This window comes from Mauremys reevesii, linkage group 9 (genome assembly GCF_016161935.1).
Source record: "Mauremys reevesii isolate NIE-2019 linkage group 9, ASM1616193v1, whole genome shotgun sequence".
NCBI classification, from domain to species: Eukaryota; Metazoa; Chordata; order Testudines; family Geoemydidae; genus Mauremys; species Mauremys reevesii.
The window spans coordinates 77,728,248-77,751,347 of record NC_052631.1 but is presented as its reverse complement, the minus strand read 5'-3'; the positions used below and the strand labels follow the sequence as shown (position 1 = coordinate 77,751,347).

Here is a 23,100-nt window from a genome sequence, read left to right as displayed (position 1 = left end):
AATAAACGCTGCACAAACAGCAGTGACAAATACAAGGCAATAGCTGGATACATTCTGTGACTAGGTGCCCCCGTCCCCCAAAAATAAATACCCTGAGCCAAACGTTAACTTCCCTTTGGAGAGTGAGGCAAGGCCCTGGGAACTCTGTAAACATCATCTCAGAGTTCGGCCTGTAGAGGAGGGCAGGAGTTGCAAATCCCAGCCTCAGAGGCCTACAAAGGAAGGAACCCTCCTGGCCCACAGAAGAGCTTTTGTCCTGGGTGATAGCTCTGCCTGGTCTCCCGTGGCAGCCTGGCTCTTGTGAGAGGAAGGGTGACATTGGGAGGCTGCATGGGAACAGTCCTGGAGAGAGAGCCCATGAGAGCTAACGGAATAGTGTAGAAGTTAATGGGAATAGACCGCAGCGAGAGTTGCAAGTGTTCCTAAGGTGATAAGCACTTTGCAGGGTTTGCCACAATGTACGTGAGACTGATGTGTCTTGATTTCAAAAGCACGTATATAGTCCGAGTTGTGTACACCAGTCCTAATGTGTGCTCAGTGAAGTTTGTTACAGCAGCACTGGATGCGGTCACAGTCTAACCTTATTTTAACCAGTCAGTGGCGTCATTCAGGTTACTTTCTGAGATGTAAACAAGCTTTCATATTTTACTTCCTCTTCTAACTGCACGAGTCTCCAGTCATCAGCAGGATTGCTGTGCAATAAGGTAAGGCTTTTTTTCAAGCTCTGACTTCATGTATTAAAGCAAAAACTAATGAACCTGCACTGTTGGAATATGCTACATTAAAATAATGCTTTTCTTGTGCTTTTCATTGTGGCCATTCCCTTGTCAAAGCAAGAAAATTACAATGAGATAAGCTTGTTGTAGCGCTCTTTGTTTTACTAACTTTATATTGTAAAAAAAAAAAATTGCAGTGAGTATTTTCTCAAGATAGCCTTTCCATCAAGATAAAGCTACAGACAGAGATTGCAGAAGCACAGGCAAAAGCAGTATGGTGATTTGATGTTTGCCCGCCAAATTTCTGCAAGCATGGAAGAGCTAAAGTAGTAGTTGTAACAAACCACTGGTGCCTGAGAGAGTGAAATTTTATGCTCTTGCAATTAATAGTACCTTAATTACTATCAAATGTTGTTACAAGAGGTCATTTTGTTCTGTGGTGTAATTTCGGAGTCAAAATCAGCACAAATCTTTTATTTTTAAATTGTATTTGATGGTGACGGAAATTCCAGCAGACCGCTATTTCATCTAGCGAAGGATTTTTATTAGACTGAAAAGATTCCTTGTCCCAGTTGTTGTTTATATGTAATCTATGAGGCTTTGTAATTGAACTGTGAGAGCAGAATAATAGTGTTCCTTTGAGCTGGGTGATGGAAAACACAACGTGACAAAAGTCTAAAGGGTGGGGCTCAATGTTCTCAGACACTATCAGGCAATTTCCACTGATTCGGAAACTGCAGCATGGATTAGGATTGCAATTATTAAACTGGATTAGACATAGCTTGATCTCTGATGGATGCATTTAAATCATGCTTTCTAAAGCTTGTTTATTTAAGACTCCTCAATACCGTGGCAATCGCTCCAACAGGTGGCTAGATAGCGGAAGGAATTTAATAGTGCAATCCCCTGTCCGGTGGCTGGTGACCAAGTTTGTGCATCCTGAAGGTAGCTACAGACAAAACTCAGCAGCACAGTTGGATTCCAAAGCTAAGTAAATGAAAAGGGAATTCCTTTTCTGGTGAGTCAGTTAGCATGCAAAGCCAGTCTTGCCACAGACTCGAGCGGGAGACACCTTTAGCTTTCACATGAGATTTTAGCATATGAAATAAGGATGTTGGGGTTTTCTTTTTAAAAGGCATAAAGCAGTGGCTATCAACCTGCGGCCCAATCAGCACAGAGCTGCGGCCCATGTAGGTTGACCAGATGTCCTGATTTTATAGGGACAGTCCCAATTTTGGGGTCTTTTTCTTATATAGGCTCCTATTACTCTCTACTCCCTGTCCTGATTTTTCACACTTGCTGTCTGGTCGCCCTAGGCTCCTGTGAAATCCTCAGGGCCATACTTTTCCCTATCAGCATGAGTGACCAGTGGAATAATGGAGATACAGGATTGATGAGGTAATATCTGTTACTGGACCAAGTTCTGTTGATGAAAGAGACAAGTTTTTGAACTACACAAAGCTCTTCTCCAGGTCTGGGAAAAGTATTCCTTGTGTCACAGCAAAATGCCAAGTGAATCAGATTGTTTAGCATAAGTAGTCTGCACATATTGCAAGGGACCAAACAAGGCAGGAGTAGTCCATTAACCTAACTGGCTCCAAGACTGATCTTGATAAGTTTATTGAGGGGTTTGGTATGACGACACCGCCTACAATGGTATGTAGCCGGTCTGTGAATGCTAGTAGCAAATATCCTCCAACATCCGGTGATGGGACACTAGATGGGGAGGGCTGTGATGCTCTGTACCTCGGGGGAACACCATGTACCCCCATGTTCGTCCTTATAATATGATTATGTGGTATCCAATGCAAAGTTTGTCATGTCAGGTGTCTTCGGAAGGCTCATGATGCACTGAGCATTGTTGTTATAGTAATCTTATAGGTTGTAATTAGTTATATATAATTATATATAGTTATATATAGTTATGAGGCTGAAAATGTGTCCTCATGGCTTAAAACAAGCCCAGGAAAAAACTCTCCAGGAGCAGAGGCCCAGGCAAAACTCTCCAAGAGCAGAGGGGCAGTTCACACCTCATCAGGGCATGTATGGGACAAACCCTGCCCAGCATCACAGGGACAAGGTACACTGGCCTAGGCAGCAACAAAGGATCTTTTGGACTCTCAAGTGAATCACCGCCCCCCTTCTCTTGGTAAGTTTGGGACTACAGTGAGGTAATGCTCACCTGACTCTAAAGGGGGGGGGAGCCAAGAGAGAGGAAAGGACATGATAAAAGGGAGAGACATTTGCCATGCTCTCTCTCTCTCTTCTGCCCCCATCTACATTACCACCACCAAGCGACTGAAGCGCTGATCAAAGGGGCGAGCCTGGCTGAAAGGCAACCAGCCAGCCTGTGGTGAGAAGCATCTAAATTTGTAAGGGCACTGAAAATGTTAAGATCAGCTTAGAATGCATTTTGCTTTCATTTCATTGACCAAACCTGACTTTTGCTTTTATTTATAAAGACTTAAAATCCATCTTTTGTAGTTAATACATTTGTTTATTTATTCTACCTGAAGCAGTGTGTTTGGTTTGAAGCACGTCAGAGACTCCCCTTGGGATAACAAGCCTGGTAAATATCAATTTCTTTGTTAAATTGATGAACTCATATAAGCTTGCAGCATCCAGTGGGCATAACTGGGCACTGCAAGACGGAGGCTCCTAGGGTTGTGTCTGGAACTGGATATATTGGCTAGTGTCATTTGGTTGCACAATCCACGCAGCTTACATGCTAGAGGCTGTGTGTGAACAGCCCAGGAGTGGGGATTCCCAAAGCAGAGCAGGGTAAGGCTGGCTTGGCTCCCAGAGTCGAGGATTGGAGTGACCTAGCAGATCACTGGTCCAGAGTTATCTGGAACCAGGGGAACATCACAAGGGCTCTGAGTTATTACAGACAATTCTTTCCAGGTGACTGGCTGGTGGATCTTGCTGAAATGCTCAGGGTCCAACTGATCACCATATTCAGGGCTGGGAAGGAATTTTCCTCCAGAGTCAGATTGACAGAGACCCTGGGGAGGTAGGGGTCACCTTTTACTGCAACATGGGGCATGGGACACTTGCAGGTTTAAAACTAGCCTAGATGGTGGATTCTCTGTAAGTTGAAGTCTTTAAATCATGATTTGAGGACTTCAGTAACTCAGCCAGAGGTTATAGGTCTATTACATGAGTGGGTGGATGAGTTCTGTGGCCTGCAATGTGCAGGAGGTCAGACTAGATGATGATGATCATAGAATCATAGAATCTCAGGGTTGGAAGAGACCTCAGGAGGTCATCTAGTCCAACCCTCTGCTAAAAGCAGGACCAACCCGAACTAAATCAACCCAGGCAGGGCTTTGTCAAGCCGGGCCTTAAAAACCTCTAAGAATGGGATTCCACCACCTCCCTAGGTAACCCATTCCAGTGCTTCACCACCCTCCTAGTAAAATAGTTTTTCCTAACATCCAATCTAGACCTCCCCCACTGCAATTTGAGACCATTGCTCCTTGTTCTGTCATCTGCCACTGAGACCAGCCGAGCTCCATCCTCTTGAGAACTCCCATTCAGGTAGTTGAAGACTTCTATCAAATCCCCCTTCACTCTTCTCTTCTGCAGACTAAATAACCCCAGTTCCCTCAGCCTCCCCTCACATGCCCCAGCCCCCTAATCATTTTTGTTGCCCTCCGCTGGACTCTCTCCAATTTGTCCACATCCCTTCTGTAGTGGGGGCTCAAAACATGATGCAATACTCCAGATGTGGCCTCACCAGTGCTGAATAGAGGGGAATAATCATGTCCCTCGATTTGCTGGCAATGCTCCTACTAATGCAGCCCAATATGCCATCAGCCTTCTTGGCAACAAGGGCACACTGCTGACTCATATCCAGTTTCTCATCCACTGTAATCTCCAGGTCCTTTTCTGCAGAACTGCCACTTAGGCAGTCAGTCCCCAGCCTGTAGCAGTGCATAGGATTCTTCCATTCTAAGTGCAGGACTCCGCACTTGTCTGTTGAACCTCATCAGGTTTCTTTTGGCCCAATCTTCTAATTTGTCTAGGTCCCTCTGTATCCTAGCCCTACCCTCCAGCATATCTACCACTCCTCTCAGTTTAGTGTCATCTGTAAACTTGCTGAGGGTGCAATCCATTCCATCATCCAGATTGTTAATGAAGATGTTGAACAAAACTGGCCCCAGGACTGACCCCTGGGGTACTCCGCTTAATACTGGCTGCCAACTAGACACTGAGCCATTGATCACTAGCTGTTGAAATTGACGATCTAGACAGCTTTCTATCCACCTTAAAGTTCATTCATCCAATCCATTCTTCTTTAATTTGCTGGCAAGAATACTGTGGGAGACCGTATCAAAAGCTTTGCTAAAGTCAAGGTATATCACATCCACCACTTTCCCCATATTCACAGAGCCAGTTATCTCATCATAGAAAGCAATCATGCTGGTCAGGCATGACCTGCCCTTGGTGAATCCATGTTGACTGTTCCTGATCACCTTCCTCTCCTCCACGTGCTTCAAAATGGATTCCTTGAGGACCATGTTCCTTCTTCCTTTTTTAAAGATGGGCACTATATTTGCCTTTTTCTGGTCATGTGGGACCTCCCCCTATTGCCAAGAGTTTTCAAAGATAATGGCCAGTGGCTCTGCAATCACATCAGCCAACTCCTCAGCACCCTCGGATCGGATGCATCACATCCACCCCATGGACTTGTGTATGTTCAGCTTTTCTAAATAGTCCTTAACCTGTTCCTTCACCACTGAGGGCTGCTCACCTCCTCCCCATACTGTAGGTCCCTTCTGACATTAAAGTCTATGAGTTATTAGTCTCTCTAATTTCCTGGGACCAACACAGCTACACAACTATACTGCATAGGGGAATAATGGAATACATCAGTGGACATTTGATTCATATTGACACTTATAACCGGGGTCCTAGTGGGGAGACAGCTGTGGTCACTCAGTTAGGGTGAACTGCAAAGCATAGGGCAGACAATCCCCAAAAAGCTGGTGGATATTCCAATACTTAGATTTACCAAGCCAGCCTAAACCAGCTTCTTTATTACCTCACTGGTTACTCAGAAGTCCAAACAACACAGTTCCCTTAAAGTGATGCAGCCTCAGGCCTCCATCCAGATACCCATGTCAAATATGATGAAAATTTCTGTAAATCTTATGTCATCATAACAAGTAAAGGTTCTACCAATCCCAAAGGATCAGACACAATATTGAATGTTTCAGATCTTACCCAAATACACACTACAGCCAATTTTTATTAGCTAAACTAAAATTTATAGAGAGTATGATTAAAAGATCAATATACTTACAGACACGAGTTCAATTCACTGAGGTTCAGATTCAGATGGTGAGCTTTGTAGCTGCAAAGAGTTCTTTCAGAAATAGTTCATAGGTTATAGTCCAATGTCCAAATCTCATATTCAGGGCGTACCAGCATAACTGGGACCTCAGTCTTGCAACTCAAACTTCCCCTGATGAAGCTTAAGCAGATCTGAGATGATAGAATCAGGACCCAAGGATCTTTTTATACAGTGTTCTAGCATCCACTTGACCACACAGTCCTGGTTAAACAATAGGCTTTTGATATAGCCTTTTGCTTTCTAAACACCACCAGTAATTCATTACGCAAATTAACATAGGGCAAATGTATCCATTAGACAGTCTATTACAAACTTCAAAGAGACATATAGACAATGACATCATTTTGCCCAAGATTCATCCAGATGTTAATATTCCCTTTTGATCTCTGAATCAATAGTTATAGTGACAGGCAGGAACTGTCTGTTTACGGGTAATATCTAAGATACACACAATTAGTATTACTTCTAACAATATAGGTTTGCATTTCAAGCCTATTTAGCATTAATGGCCCTAATTATCATTTGCATACCTTTCTAACATGACTTTAAAGGTGGGCTTTGGGTCATTCAGCCTGCAAGCTGTTTAACCCTTTCTAGCCATGCATCACAACACTGCAAGACATACATATTTATCACAGCTAAGAAGCTGTGAGCAGCATTCAGCCAGAGGAAGCCTCTCTTTGGTTCAACTGAAGAGCTTCTCACCGCTGACTGTGAGGGTTTCAGTTCTCACTGTGACTCCAGCAACGTGCAAGATGCAGGAACACTCAGAGGGGAGCAATTCTAGAGGGAGGATTTTGCAACATAGTTGAAGCAGTTATAGTGTCTGGTCACCACTTGCTGGGCACAACAGAAAAACAGTAGGGCCAAGGAATGACAGTCCTACACTGGTTGGTCTCAGCTTGAGCATTCCTTTCTTGATATTGCCATGGAAATAATATTTTGCAGACTTCCATCTACAAGTAACAGTGTGCACCTGTACAGACCATTTCTTTCCTTGTTACCACAGTCTTACAAATGCAAATCAATTAAGCAAACGTCAATATTGTATTTATTCATTATTGGTTTTATTGAAATGGCACGTTCTGAAGAAAATGATCCAGTAGGAATTTGTTTTAGCAGAGGCTTTCACTGTCCATTCCTGACTTCCAAACTACTGTGATATGCCTTCACTATACGGGAAAAAAGATAATTGAATGGAATATGTCAGCTTGCCACCGGTGCTATGCAACATGCTGTTGGTGCCCTTGCTTTGTCAGTAGCTTTGCAGTAAGAGTCCAGTCCTGCCAGGTGCTGAGCAGGATCCTTCTGTAGTTTAGCTTAGAGGATAGTTTTATCATGTTTTAAATAAAGTGATTAATTATTGGCAAGCCTAGTGAATTGGTGTGTGAGAATGCTCTATACTTGAGCATTGTTATTATATAAACGTTACCCATAATTTTGCACTGCCAATCATTTCACACTCCTTAGTCCATATTTCATCATACAGAGCCTGAACCAGAGCCCACTGAAATCAATAAAGAGCCTTTTACAGGCCCATCGTTCAATTGCTAATTTAATACAGATGTTTAATTTTTATTTTTTGTCAACCACATTTTAAGGGTATTTTTGTAACCATGTGGCTGTGCCCACAATGATTCTGAACAGCTATCTTTGTTTAATTTCCCTAAATCGGGACTTTCCCCTAACATCAAGAAGTTAGGGGATTTTTCTCTGAAATTATTCTGCTGTCAATTGTCTAAAATCAGAACACAAGCTTTTCAATTTGAGATAATCCCAGAAGACATCAAGACACACAAAACCAATAAAACATAATTTAAAAATAATCATACCATATCTATCTAGGTGTCTACACCTTATTTTCTCTTAGCAGGTTTAGAAATCTCTAAAGAAAAGGCAAAAAGAAATGAAACATTGTCTAAATCTGACACCTTGTGGCCAATTAAAGAACAGATTATAGGACGAGATGAAAACTATGGCACAAAAATTCCGTTATTCTCTATCCATCAGCAATGCTAGACCTGCATCATTCTGCACCTATATCTTTTCTCTGAGAAAACATGATTCTACACAGCCAAGAAGCAACTCAAACAGTGAGAAAACCTTTGAGGGATAGGTATTTCCTCATGCCTGGAATGCTTGTAAGAAGGTATATTTTGCCATTAGAAAATGAAGGCTGCATTGCTGGAAATCACTTGTGTGCAGACAATGCTTTACTGAAGCAAGGATGATAATATGTTATCTCAAATGTTATTTAATACATGGGTTCTTTTTAAGACCTGCAGTAGGAGTGTTCTCACTGGTGAACCAGGAGGCTGTGCTTGATTATATCAATAGTGCTTATGAACGCTAATTCCTTAGTTATTACATAAAATCTAATAAAGGCTAACTGCACCTAGGGGCATCTGCATGCAAAGGGACTGAAACAGAAATATCCCATTTTGATTTAATTTCAGGTCAATGGAATTGAAATTCATGTAAGAACAGCAGTCCCTGGGCCAGATTGCTAAAGGTATTTAGATGCCTAAAGACACAGAGCGGGTTAGTGGTATTTTCAAAAAAGGCCTAACTCCCACAGATCTCAGTCAGCCATTTCAGAGGCCTGTTTCCTGGGTGGGGTGTAGGTGGGTGGCTGTCAGTGCTATATGGTGTTAGTCCATTGCTGGGCTACTCTTTAAGACTGGGAGAAAAGAAAAGCCAGAGGAATAGAAACACGTTTCAAACGAAGGGCAAAAAAGAGAGTGAGCAACAACTGCTGCTCCCAGGGCCTGCTGGCATAGAAAATGGGTGGTCATAGGCACTGTTGGCATAAACAGGCCAATGATTACACCAGTGGTGAATTTGGACCATAGCCTGTAATAGACCATATGCTTCTTAGTCATGTATGAGTAACATGCTACAAGTTACCAGGCCAGCATCTACTTACAGAGACAATTCTGCTGGCAGATGCCTCCTGTAGGTGGTACTTTGCAGAAAATGAGTCATTTGCAATGAATCAGTATCCCCAATGCTATATCCTCACAGTAAAACTCCCTGTAGGGAGTTAAGGTGGAGAAAATTTCCTCACAGAATCCCTCCACCATCATTCCATTGGGATGCCCACCTCTATACCTAGAAGATCCAATGGATTCTGATGGATCATAGGGGAATGGGAATCAGCAGAAGGCCTGCAACTGCCATGCAGAAAGTCTGTGCTTTCATACTGGCTCTGTGCCTCTGGTGCTCCTCACTCCCTGGCAAAAGGGAGACAATAAAATCCTGCTGCCAGAGACTCCTCTGAGTGGAGCCATGGAAGGAATGTAGAAAGGCAGCTGGGAATCTCATCCCTTTCTTCAGCCATCCTATGACATTTACATGGAAACAGGAAGCCAGTCTTCATTTTTACCCTTACATTGGATGAGCTGGTAAATCAAGCTCACCCAGAATTTTGAGTACAGAAATATCCCCAAACCACATTTTTCTCGCCTGTATTACCCCCTCTGAGGAGAAATCCCAGTCTGGTTTAAAGAAGGAAAAGTATACCTAATTTAACAGTTTAATTGGAAGTGCCTCACCTCACCCTGATCAGTCTGCAGTTTGAATCAAAGGAGAGTCTGAAAAAGGAAAATATCACCTCAAAATTAAACTGCTCAATTAAAAATCATGGCCCAGGTTTGTGTTGAGGTGGTGGGGAGACCCAGGATGACCACATTCTAAGTGTACCTCAGTGTGTTTGGTGAGCAGTAAGAAAGTAAATTCCATTTGTCTAGCCCAGACTGTAGGTTTTATCGTGGGCTGTCAGAAACAGGCATTTTTTCTAGGCTGGGTGGAAATCAATCCCTTCTTCATTGATGGCTACAGCTTTGTCAGGGTCCCATGGACCTGGCTCACGTTGAGAAGAATGATTAAGTAGTTAGGGTGCTAGACTGATACTTGTAGTGCTTAATTTGTGCCAGGGCTGAGCTCCAGCACCTCTGGGCTCAGCAGTTCAGAGCCCCAGCACCTCTTGGCTCTGCAGTTTATAGCCCCGGCACTTCTCGGCCTGGCTGTTCATAGCCCTGGCACCTCTGGGCCTGGCTGTTCATAGCCCCAGCACCTCTGGTCTCGGTAGTTCATAGCCCTGGCATCTCTGTGCTCAGCAGTTCATAGCCCCAGCACCTCTGGGCTTGCCACATCAGTTATGAAAGTAAAAAATTGTTTGAGCTCCGGCACATCTTTCATTACAAATTAAGCACTGGATACCTGGGACATGCAATTTCAATTCTTTGATCTGCAACAGACTTCCTGTGTGACCCCGGCTAAGTTGCTTAGTCTTACTGTGCCTCACTTCCCGAGCTGTAAAGTGGGGGTAATAGCACTGCCCTATTCACCAGGGCATTATGAGGATAACTACATTATTGACTGTAAGGTGCTCAGATGCTATGGTAATTGGGACCAGGTAAATACCTTAGATAGAGGGAAACAGTCTTTGAGGTTTCATAAGCCCCAAAGTATCGTACTGCTTGTGAAAAAGCACTGAAGAGTGAGAAGATTTACAGAGGACATGTTCTAAGCTCTACATTGTACTAAATGTACTAATGTAACTAAGGCATATAATACATGTGATGCAAATATTAATATTGATCAATCTTGCATTGTCTTTGCCTTTACAGCAATTGTTTTGGGAGGCACCATGGCTTAGTGGCTAGAGCCCTAGACTGAGACTCAGGAGCTCTGGGTTCCATTCCAGACTCTCCCACTGGCCGGCTAGGAGACCTTAGGAAAGTCACTTTTACCTCCCTGAGCCTCAGTTTCCCAATGTGCAAAATGGGGATCATGATCTACTGATGCAAAAGGCTATATAAGAGCTAGATGTTATGATTATCTTTTTACTCTTTACAGAAATCTTCCATCCAGTCTCAAATGATTGCTCAGACACACTCAAGATGCAGAGCAACGGATCTTCAGAAAACTGTGCTGATCCTAATATAACATTTAAAAACTCTCTATACGCAACCACTTACACCATAATATTCATTCCTGGTCTTCTGGCAAACAGTGCTGCATTATGGGTTTTATGTCGCTTCATCAGCAAGAAAAACAAAGCTGTCATTTTTATGATTAATTTGGCTGTAGCCGATCTTGCTCATGTTCTCTCGTTACCGCTACGAATATATTATTATATAAACCTCACATGGCCTTTTGGAAGATTCCTCTGCTTGTTATGTTTCTACCTGAAGTATCTCAACATGTACGCAAGCATTTGTTTCCTTACCTGCATAAGTATTCAAAGGTACTACTTCCTCCTCCATCCATTCAAAGCCAAAGACTGGAAGCGCAGGTATGATGCCACCATTAGTGCTGTGGTATGGATTGTGGTTGGGGCTGCTTGCTCACCATTTCCAGTTATGAGAAACTCTGATTTAACCAACAATTCAAATTTCTGCTTTGCAGATCTTGGAGTCAGGAAAATTGAAAGTAAGACAGCTTCTGTGATTATGGTCACGACAGCTGAGCTTTTAGGATTTGTGGGCCCTCTAACTATTATTGTATACTGTACCTGGAAAACAAAAGAGTCTCTTCAGAATTACGAAATGCCTTTGCAAAATACCAGTGAAAAACGGAGAGCTTTACGCATGGTTTCTATGTGTGCAGCTGTGTTCTTTGTGTGTTTCACACCGTATCACATCAACTTCTTCTTCTACATGATGGTGAAAGAGAATGTTATTACACACTGCGCCATACGCAGAAGCACTCTTTACTCTCAGCCCTTTTGCTTAAGCCTGGCAAGCCTGGACTGTTGTTTGGATCCAATCCTGTACTTCTTTACAACAGCAGAATTTCAGGATCAGTTATCAAGACACAGCAGCACAATCATCAGGAGTCGCCTGATGAGCAAGGAGAGTGCCTCGTCGATTAAGGAATAAAAACCATGAGCATTTTTTTTAACCTTACTACATATGAAATCTTGGACTGCTCTATAACTCTGTAGTCAAACAGGTAGAATAGAAACACCTGCAGCGTTATTTGATGGGGTTTGTGATGCTGAAAGTCTTTTGAAATATAGAAAACAATGTTCATTTAAAATCCGCAGTCAAATGTTATGGGTGTTTGAGACTGGAGAACCCCTGACTGGAGTGAACTGGTGGAGTGCCTCACCTGGTCTACCTGAACTAGAAAATGCTGTAGGGAGCAGTGCTGCCTTTGCAGGGAGATGGCCTGAATGTAGCTCTTTCCTAACTTGTGTGGTTCTATCATCAAGCCAAAGACACTCCAAACACTGAGGCCCAATGTGACCTCCTCTCAGCAACTGCTCTTCTGCAACAGAAATACAGCGCAACATGGGAAATAATTAACAAACAAAACCAAGCACAGAGACACAAAGTGGAGCCGCCTCAGGGTTTGCAGCTTGATTCAATATGGCGACCACATTTCCAAAGTTACACAGCTGCCCTATCTACACTGTGGTGTCTCTAGTGAATCAGAATCCTCTACTGCTAGGGCCTGCTGTTGGCACTAAGCATATTGTGTTATTCACAACACATTTCTATCTCCATTTCCCATTTTCTTTCCATCTTTTCTTGTTCTCTCCTTCCATTTCTTTATATTCTTCTCTTCTTCCATCTCAAACATTTTCTCCTTAGTCACACATAGGTGTCTGGGTATCCTTCTCCTGCCCCTGCCCGCCCTCAGCAGCCTATGCTACAACAGAGGTCAGGACTTGGTGACTAAGTTCTTCAGCGGACCTCCACAAACAGAGCGGCCTGTACATCAAAGAGTGGGCTCTTCACCTGCTGCCAGCTGCCTCCCCCTCAGCTGCTCACAGTCGAAATGTGCTATATGGTGCAGGACCTTCACATCAGGACTGCAGGCCCCATCATTCCTTGGGGCACATGGCCCTCTTCCATTAAGTGCTTTGCAGTTCATCCATGCAGTAAAAGGATTGATTTAGTAAATTCAACTAAGAAATAAATTAGCAGAAAGAGTTATCTACTCACAATCATTCCACTGGTTGGGACGGGGTGGGAAAGAGAGGCCTAATTAATTGAGTAAATTATTAATAATTCCCTCAGTGCTAATGGTGCCCTCAATTTGTGTACCCCCATAAATACATTAGCTATTAAAACATTCAAGCAAACTACAAAGTATTATTTCACAGAATGCAGAAATTAGCACACTAAAAATGGGTCAAATTCATCCTAGAGTAACTCCACTGATTTCAGTGGCCTTATACCTGGGATGGATTTGGTCAGATGTGTGTGTACTGATTTATCCACTTTGAATGAATTTTAAGACAAAAATGGTCATTAAGTAGCAGCAACAGCATCTACATCTTGCAAAAGTAAGCCTTATATGTAGCTATCAACCACAAACAAAAGTAGCTGAAACACTTAAGTGTAACTACCTGAATTTCATTTGATTACTTCTTGGTCCATCCAAAAATGCCTTTCCATTTAGTGTCTCCCAGGTCTAAGGGGGTTGGGGCGGGGAATATCGCTTGGGTTTAAATAATGATTACACTGGGTATTATCTTAATGGCAAATGATTACATTATATTGACAATAAGCTAGGTAGCTCACCTACCATTTTTTAAAGATAAATGTTATAGTTTATATACATGCAGCTGTTTTTTAAAGGAATATTTCAGTGTTCACACATGTAACAAGGAAATATATTTTAATTAAAGGAATTATTCCTAGCTTCTTAGTGGCAAAGTTCAATAAGTAACCAGTACAATGCCCACTGAAATCAATGGAAAGACTCCCATTGCCTTAACTAGACACTGTATTTTGCCAAAGACATACACACACACTTAACTTTATGCATTACAAGTACTCCAACTGAAACAAAATGTAAACACATGCATAAGTCTTTGCAGGCCTGGGGCCTAAGTGTATATTCAAGCCTGTACAATGCAGTTACTAGGGAGTTTTTTTCAATCAAGTTTTTCTCCTGTGCTATCAACTGTTCTATTTACTATCCTATGTGGATTCAGCCTATAGTTGTAATTATTTCTCTGAGAGTGTTTATATATCTTAGTCAGCTATTGGGGAGTGTTTAGTGTAATTTCCTTCAAGCTTCTGTTTTGTTTAAAGTATCACAATGACATTCAAACAGCTTGTCTTCCATTTTTCTTTGCAAAATCATGCTTTAAAAATAAATGCACATTTGCAAATGTAACACAAGTTTCACAAAGGTGTGTTAATGTCTCAGACAACAGTGTGTTTTCCGATCCTTGGTTATTTGCAATACAGTTTTGCCAGCGAGTTCCAACAGCCCATTCACTTTGAGTGAAATTCTTCCCTGTGGAGAAGGCCAGCTCAGGACCAATACACAAATTAAGGGTACGTCTATACTACCCACTGGATCGGCGGATAGTGTTCGATGTATCAGGGATCGATTTATTGTGTCTCATCTGGACGCAATAAATTGATCCGCTAATCGACGCCCGTACGCCACCTCAGCAGGAGGAGTAAGGGGAATCGACGGGGGAGCCCTGGCAGTCGACTTGCTGCCATGAGGATGGTCAGGTAAGTCAAACTAAGATACTTCAACTTCAGCTATGCAAATAGCGTAGCTGAAGTTGCGTATCTTAGTTCGAACCCCCCTGCTAGTGTAGCCCAGGCCTTAGAAGAGAACTGGGGCCAGCACTCAGTCATCTAGGTCAAAGACTGCAAAGGGCTACACATTTGATTTACTATAAACCTTAGCTGCATTTAAACTGTCTACACACCATTTTTATGCCAATAACTTTTTCTATCAGGAAGTTGATTTTTCTACCAGAATAGTTAAATTGGTGCAACCCCTAGTGTGGATTTCAGGTGCTTTTTACTGATATTGTTTATTGCCTTTCTTGTACAGGAATTGCAACAGGGGCATCATTTCAGAGAAATTCTAGGGTGGGGTGAGAGTTGTATCAGCGTAGAGAACACTAGATGTGGTTATGTTATAAGCTCCAAAGTCTTTGGGTAGCAAGGGGGAAGTGCAGCATATAGACCTATGAAAAGTCTGATGGTGGAGGGAAGCTGCTCCTCCCCCTTCTACTCCCCTGCTCCACAGGAAATGACACCCCTGAATAGCAACACTAGTATAAGTACCTTTATACTGATATAGACACCAGTGGGGGTTATATTATTGTAACTACAGCAGTATTGTTAAAGCAGCAGATTTGTTGTGTGAAGACAAGGCCTCAGCAGTGAAAGGGTCCGTATTTGGAGTGACAATCAACGAAGATCAGAATCTGTGTCACCGCAGAAACAGCAGTGTTCAAATTGTGCTTTTAAAAATGTATCAACATCACTTCAAATAAAGTGGAGATTGCTAAACTATAGAAAAACAAAGTTACAGGCTGATCTCTCTAGGGAGAATGTCTGCTTTTATTTGCTCTGCAGAAAATTTTGATGACTTCTCTTAATGTTACAATTTCTGTAAATTGCTCATTCTTATTCTTGCCCTATTGTCCAAAAGGCCCTTTGTGCCAGAAGGAGAACTAAAGACAAAGCTTCTTGTTTGTGAGACTCGAGATCTCTTGCCATTTTTTTCTGAGAGCAGCCATCCCAGTAATAGCTTCTGACATGTCATCTCGTCTTTTTCACTTCCTTTTTATAGGCCTGCAGTTGAAAAGTGAGGCCACCTCTATTTTCTCACAGTTTTCTCAATACTGGTAAACTGATGTGCTCTCTGCCTCGATTCCTGTGGGTTATGGGCCTACATTGCTCTAAAGGCTAACAGCTCGGTAGTCTTTGCAAGGGATAACCTCCCCTTCCACTGTGACAGCACTCCCAGTGCACCAGTCTCTTCTCAAAGCTGTTGCTCCTCTCTCTGCCTGCCTCACTCCTTGGCTTGCATAATGGTCTTGGAAGAGATCATATATTGACTCTATATAGACTAAAGTAAAAGTGACCCCTGTCAGATATCACAGTCTACACCCAATATGTGAATATGACATGAGACTTATGTCTTTCCCCATGGGAAAACACCTGACTTCTCTCCCCTCCCACTTTTAGAAAGTCCCATCTACAGATTTGCACTGATTTCCTTTTGCTCTGAAATTTGAAAGTAAAAATCAGGAATGAAAGGGCTTTTATTTGGTTTAGACGTACAACATTAAACAGCATCCCCAACTCATTTTCTGCTTAGGCCCAGGCCTCATGACCCTTTTGGTTAGTATGGCTCACACTTCAGCATTTCTACAGCCTACTTGGTTGAGAGATGGTGGTTCACGAATGGAAATGGTAATCACATGATCTAGAACCACACATCCCATGGGTCAGACCTTGTGGGTTGCATCAGCAGGTTTACTTGTCATTTCCTCCACTCCTTTTACAGTAAGTTTGCTTCATATGCAATCTGAAAATTGCTTTCATATTCAGTTCCCTGGAACCAGGGCCGGATTAACTTTTTGTGGGCCTGGCGCCAAACATATTTGTGGGCCCCCACTGGGGAAATAAGGCATGTGATGGGGGCAGTCCGCAGAGCGAGGGGCCGGTTGGGGGCAATGAGATGCTGCGCAGCAGGAGTGGCCCCACTCAGCCCAGCACAAGGGCACTATTTACAACCCCCAAACTGCTAGACACACACTGGCCCGCCCAGCCCTGCACTGCCAGCGTGCTCCTTCCACACGCCCCCCCTGCCAGTGCCCTGCCCTTATGCCAGTGCTCCCTCAACCAGAGACTCCCCCCACAGATCCCTATGCCCAGTACCCCCTGCCTAGAGACCCCTCCCGCTGACATCCCACCACAACTGCACAGCACCCTGCACACCATACCCCCTGCCCAGCTCCCCCACCCACAGATCCCCTACTGTCCAGCATCCCCTTCACAGTCCCACCAACTCAGCTGTACAGCGCCCCATATTCCTCAGGGAATTCTGCATCAAACTCAGTGCATAATATTTTAAAATTCTGATTTTTTTTTACAATAAATAAATGTGGAAGCTCCACCACGGCAGTGGGGAGCACAGGCCACTGGCTGCATGGAGGTGGGAGAATACCCTGCAGCCTCCCCCACCGCCCTGGGACAGGGACTTGGCAGTGAGACTGAACCTGACCCTGACACAGCACAAGGGCCAGGCCTGCCCCAGAAACACCCTGGGGCCCTGCCCCTTTTGCACCAGGCACACCAGGTGTGGGCAGGGAGTCTAAGCCCAGCAGCAGGATGCAAGTGCAGAGGGACTTAGTGTGGGGGTATCCAGATGGGGGTAAGAGAGTCCTGGGGCGGGGTAAGAGGGTTCTGTGGGAGGCAGTCTGGGTGCAGGCAGCTCAGTGGGGGATCTGGATGCACAGGGAGGTTCCAGGTGCAGGGGCAATGGGAGTCTGCAGGGGGGACCAAGTGAAAGTGGTTGGAGCTCAGCTGGGGTGTGTGTGGGGGAATCTGGGTGCAGGGAGGTGGGGTTGTTGTACTTAAAGTACTGCACAGGATCTTTTCAGGGGGAATAAGGCAAACACCACATTCATTGGTAACGCATGTATCAATCAACACTGTATCATATGCATATGATCTATATTACACTCATGCACTCACATACACACACAAACACACTCTGTCTTGTTGTTGTTACCAACTAGTTGTTCCCCTTAACTTCACTGGCCAGGTGAGTTAGATGGGGGAGGGGTGGAGCCGGGCTTCTGCCGATCTGGATCAATGTTCCGATGTTGACAAGACCCAGGGTCCTCTGCAAGACACCTCACATTTATAGCAGCTTTCCTCTCATGCAAATCTGTGCCAGATTCAAAATCTGCGTCCATTGGTCCTTTGTGCTGCATCCTTCTGGGTGTTGTCCCAATACTGTTCAAAGAAGGTGTTTCCAAAAGAAGGTGCTTGATTCTAACCCCCACCCCCCACCGAGGCCGTCAATATGTCTGCTCTTCTTTAGTGAGCCCACTTGACAAGTTTGATTGTCCTTGGGTCTGGCTTCCATCCCCTCTCCAACTAGCTGCCTGGAGGGGCTTGCCTTCCATGCCTTGCTCATTCACACCTCATTCATTCAACACGCTAATTGATTAAGGGAGTGTTGGGAGGGGGAATCTTATTCTACTCCTAGCAAAAAGACATTTTTCTTCTACTTTAACTATCCTTAGAAGCTATTACATTATACCAAGGCTTAACACAAAGTTTTCTATAAGTTTTTCCTTTTTTCCTTATTTGTACTTCCTTACCCTATTGATGTTGGGGTGCCCTTCTCCCATAAGTTACGAGTCCATTTACCTCAAGCTTATTAGCATATACATCATTAGTTACCATGGCATTCTTGTGGGCAGACATCTGGTGATGTTCCTAAAGTAAAATATCACAAACAGGTACAAACTCGTAAGCTTGTGGTTACCTGTCAGCAGTTCAGTCACTCCAGCCTTCTATCTTGTGATATCTTATGATCTACGGTTACTCTTGGTTAGCTGCTTATGCTAAGGCTTTTTGGGCCTTATGCCTTGTTTAGCTAAGCTACTGTCTTGTCTTACATGTCTTTTTGGCTCATTACATTACTGCCTTAACTTATACCCAGGCCTTACCTAGAAAATACCTACGCCTATAGGCTACTTATGAGAGGGCTTCTTCCTTGCAGGTTTGACACACAATCCCTCACCTGATGTGCCTTTTAATATTTCAGTAGTACCTGGTGAAATACTACCAGTATTTCAGAGGTAAGTGGGGTCCTCTCCCCCAAAAGATCAGAACCCTGTTGTGCTAGGCAATGTACACAGAGTAAGAGAGTGTTGCCAACTGACAATTTTATCATGGGTGTCACACTATTTCGTGTTTTTCTTCAAGCTGCTGCTACTGGAGTCAAGGATTTTGGTGAGAATCTCAGCTTTATTTATTTTTTAAAATGCAATTTTCTAGCCCTTGTTGCAGAGCAAAACTCTGAAAATATGACCTGAGTGCACCCTACAAGCTCATCACCCACCAGGTAAATAAAAAGAACCCCAAATTTATTTATTTATTAAAATCTCATGCTTTTTAAGAAGATCTCATGATTTGTGGGGCCTGACTCATGATTTGCGAATGCTTGAGGTTGGTAATTCTGCAGTCCCTGACCCAAGGTGCATGCAAGTGTCAAAACACAAAAGGTAAAGACTAACTTGGCCATTAATCACTTTAAAATAAATCTAAGTCTAAATGAATGTCACTCCTGTAAACACTATTTATATCCTTTATGGTGAACTTCAGCCCTTGTCAGAGGGCCTAAACGAGTCATATGCACCACTTGACTCATGAAGGTCAGGTTTAAGTGGGCTCTCTAAGTAGTACATGGGCTTCGTGCCAGGACTCTGCCCAGTGGTGAATTTCACTTGATGTGAGTAAAACCCCTTACTTCAGAGAAGCACAACCTTGTTTTACATACATCCTTCAGGTGCATCCTGTTTGATATGAAAACAATGTTCTCAGTTTAGAGAAATGTTGATATGCATTTGTCCTTCTGCCCACAGAATACCAGTTTATGGGCTTAAAAGGATATACATTTAATTTCACTGCCCCTTTCAACTTCCTTGTACCTTCTGTCAGCGTTTATAAAAGCAGAGGTTATGCCCTGTAAAACGTGCACTCATGTAGAACTATACTTAAGCAAGGATAGTTAAGCAAAAACATACCTACATAGAGTTTTTTCAGTCCATTAGAAGAGAAATAATTATACACTTTAATGTATGACCATAGATTTTTAAAATTAATATCTGTGGGCAAGATTGTCAACCTGTGTAACTTTGGTTGTCAGCGATGTCACATAATAGTGCATTCAGTGATGCTTTCAGTGACCTAGAATGTGTGAAAAGTTTTCAGAGGGCAAAATAAACTAAGAGGTAAAATACAACTCCAGGGGAAAAGCCCACATTTTAAAAATCTCTCAGTTGGACTGGGTTCCCACCCCTTTGGTTTTTGTGGACATTTTAGGGAACGAGTGCGCCATTTCTTTGCTGAAACAGCCACTTTGAAGCAAATACTGGAGAAAATGCACAGAAAACAAATTTTGCATTTGTAAACCTGGTCACTGTCTTCCCAACACTGAGATTCAAAGCTTCCAGTGAGTGCAGGAAGCACATGACATTGCTGACTCTTGTTCATATGCAGATCTAATTAAAGTGATTAACAAGCAGGAAGAATTCAGGACCCCATAGATCTGTCTATGAGTTTTAAAATATAAGCACGTAGGGCCAAAGCATGGACCTGCACCAAGCTCTTTTCCCCGTAGAACTTTTCACTTGTGCAGGCTGCAGAAAGCAAGTACATACTTGGGGTGTAATAGCAATTGCTGCCTCTTCCCCCACATGGAGGTTTGGACTAGTGGATCCATGTAGTTGCTACATTCCCACTTCATCTAGACAACCCTTCCCCCGACAACTATTTCCTACTGCCCCAGAGAGAACCAGTATGAAGCACTGCTTCATGGGCCATGGCGGGCTGGACTCAATAGCGCCTGTTCACTGTAACTGGTACCTTCCCCTGCACAGAGGAATCATGGTGAAACCACTGCTTTAAGGATTTTGTATGTTCAAATGCAGTGGGATGGGGAGGGAAAGGATCGGGATTTGCCCTACAGCAATTGCCAGAGGATTTAAGCAACAAATCATTGTAGATTATACCTTTCCCTCTTCTCCTTCCATCTTGGTACCCCAGTGTGCATCTGCTTGTTTTGAGTGGCCCTAAAAAACCAACCCAGCAGGATATTATAGCAAGGGAAAGAATATATTTCAATTTAGTCAGCATCTATACTAAGAACTGGGAGCACTATGCCAGCTCTACAGTGCTGCCATGTTATCTCTGCAGATGTTGGGACATGATATGTGATGTACATCATCACATCACATCCTTCAGCAGGAAACAATGCAACTGATAGTAACTCACATTGCAATGTACACATGCCATTTTTTGACAACCCAGAAAGTAATATGTCATCACCAGGGCCGGCTCCAGACCGCAGCGCACCAAGCGCGTGCTTGGGGCGGCATGCCGCGGGGGGCGCTCTGACTGTCGCCGGGAGGGCGGCAGGCGGCTCCGGTGGACCTCCCGCAGGCGTGCCTGTGGAGGGTCCACTGGTCCCGCGGCTCCAGTGGACCTCCCTCAGGCGTGCCTGTGGAGGGTCCGCTGGTCCTGCAGCTCCGGTGGACCTCCCGCAGGCACGCCTCATGTCTGCAGGAGGTCCACCGGAGCTGCGGGACCGGCGACCGCCAGAGCGCCCCCCGCGGCGTGCTGCCGTGCTTGGGGTGGCAAAATTGCTAGAGCCACCCCTGGTCATCACCACTGCATGCAGTACCATGCATAAGGAAAGGATATCTTATACACACAGAAAAGGAAATGAATAAGGCAGAGAAGAGAAAGCTATATCTGGAATACATGACACTGGACATTACATGCCTGTATAAGATGAGAATACTTTTAAAACATTCAAGCTATAAACCATCATATATTTCGGATATGGAAACTAAACCAAAATTTCCCATCTTTCAGTCATTTGGAACTACTTATATCAGGGGTTGGCAACCTTGCAGAAGTGGGGTGCCAAGTCTTCATTTATTCACTCTGATTTAAGGTTTCGCGTGCCAGTAATGCATTTTAAAGTTTTTAGAAGGTCTCTTTCTATAAGTCTATAATATATAACTCAACTATTGTTGTATGTAAAGTAAATAAGGTTTTTAAAATGTTTAAGAAGCTTCATTTAAAATTAAATTAAAATGCAGAGCCCCCCAGACAGGTGGCTAGGACCTGGGCAGTGAGAGTCCCACTGAAAAATCAGCTCACATGCCTATTTTTAGTATTTGCTCACTAGCAGATTTTTGTGTGTACACAGTTTTAGCAAACAGATGAAGTCTACAATGACAAAACGTCACAGGAAAAAGTAAAGTATAGCTCAACTGAGGGCATGCACAGAACATAGCAGAAACTCCAATTCTGTGTAAAATTAAAGCCTGAGTTGCATCAAAATAACATCATCTGAATTGTTTTAGTGTCAGTAGCTGAAAACACATTGGGTGGCTAAGTGAAAAAAAAATAGAGGATTTCCTGTTATTCAGTCACTGCATCAGTCTGCAGATGTCAGTGGATTTTGGAGTACTAGGGCAAGAGGGTGAAAATTCTCTCTTCATGTGAGAAGTTTTTAAAAATATCTCTATCGTTGGAATCTAGAGCATAAACTGTAGCTAATAAAAACCATTTTGCTTTCTCCCTACCCTTCGCTGTGGATATTTCCTTCTTGAAGAATGGAAGTTAGAACGAGGTAAGATTTATTTTTGCTGAACATTTCCTGTTGTAAATCCAAGACATAACAATATTCAGCAATACTATCCTATGCTTTTTTCAAGAGAAACTTCAAACATATGCTTGTATTGGTAGGCTGTCCTCAGCAGCCTTTGATAGAAGAGCAATTTGTCGTTTCATTTCTGAGTGGGTGGGTAAGTAAAAAGCAATGCATTGTGATAGAAGGACTGTATGAGAAAACAGCTGAAGACTGTTCTACAGAAAACATTACATTAATTTATAGGATATTACTGCAGATCATTCAGTTCTGTTTCACATATTCTCTTTCAGTTGCATGTGTTAAAAAGCTAATGATAATTACTATTTAAACAAAAACTGTAGAAAGTCTCGTCTACTTAAATCAGAAATCCTAGAAAACTATTTCAAGTCATCAAGTGGATTTTTATTAAAAAGATGCATTTCCCCACTGCTGCAGTATTTGACTATAATTCCAGAGAGGAACCTTTGCCATAAAGTTCAGATTCAAAGTTTGGGGTTGTTTGGATCTGGAATTAGGGCTACTTCTATATAATTCATAAACAAATAAATAAATAATAATAATGAAAAGACTAGGTTTCTACTGCCTCTTTGAATCTGGAAATCCTAAACCCAATACCACAGAAATGTAGAACTGGGTGGGGCCCACAGTGAGTCAGAGTAATGATAATTCCGGCAGTTTCCACTGATGACTACTGTAATAAAGACCATATTAAGTACATAGCAGAAAGTTAGGTTGCTGATATATTAGTGCTTCTTTGCATTTATGTATATTTTAATTATTGGCTTAACTTGATTAATTGAGCACATGGCTACTCTGTATAACGCACGTTGCTATCACCTT

At 43.1% G+C, this 23,100-nt stretch overlaps 2 protein-coding genes across 8 annotated transcripts in view; both read left to right on the top strand.

Annotated features, from left to right (window-relative positions):
* Positions 1–619: 619 nt before the first annotated feature.
* On the top strand, positions 620–13,885 carry LOC120371982 (putative P2Y purinoceptor 10). 5 transcript variants are annotated; one of them, XM_039488554.1, is made up of 4 exons: positions 620–704; positions 2,033–2,114; positions 3,233–3,285; positions 10,936–13,885. In XM_039488554.1, the coding sequence occupies exons 2-4, from the start codon at positions 2,074–2,076 to the stop codon at positions 11,958–11,960; spliced, it is 1,119 nt and encodes a 372-aa protein (XP_039344488.1). In that variant the 5' UTR covers positions 620–704; positions 2,033–2,073; the 3' UTR covers positions 11,961–13,885. The 5 variants fall into 5 exon arrangements, with proteins under 5 accessions (XP_039344488.1, XP_039344489.1, XP_039344490.1 ...); XM_039488556.1 differs by lacking the exons at positions 2,033–2,114; positions 3,233–3,285 and adding an exon at positions 8,532–8,587 and having other exon boundaries at positions 665–704; XM_039488555.1 differs by lacking the exons at positions 2,033–2,114; positions 3,233–3,285 and having other exon boundaries at positions 626–704.
* LOC120371981 (putative P2Y purinoceptor 10) overlaps positions 626–23,100 on the top strand; it is a 33,254-nt gene continuing 10,779 nt past the window's right edge. Inside the window, exons 1-2 of one of the 3 annotated variants that reach the window (XM_039488552.1) lie at positions 18,039–18,827; positions 22,222–22,239. The gene's annotated coding sequence lies outside the window, so the exon portion shown is untranslated. Of the gene's footprint in view, positions 705–18,038; positions 18,828–21,724; positions 22,109–22,221; positions 22,240–23,100 lie in introns of those variants that run through there. The other 2 variants (XM_039488551.1, XM_039488553.1) reach the window with 2 other exon arrangements.

What these genes read in the sequence shown, in the direction of transcription:
- LOC120371982 (XM_039488554.1), top strand. Translation starts at nt 2,074, where the DNA reads ATGAGTGACCAGTGGAATAATGGAGATACAGGATTGATGAG. An exon ending in GGAGATACAGGATTGATGAG is followed by an intron (nt 2,115 to 3,232) that starts GTAATATCTGTT and finishes TTCTACCTGAAG; the next exon opens with CAGTGTGTTTGGTTTGAAGC. An exon ending in CCCTTGGGATAACAAGCCTG is followed by an intron (nt 3,286 to 10,935) that starts GTAAATATCAAT and finishes TACTCTTTACAG; the next exon opens with AAATCTTCCATCCAGTCTCA.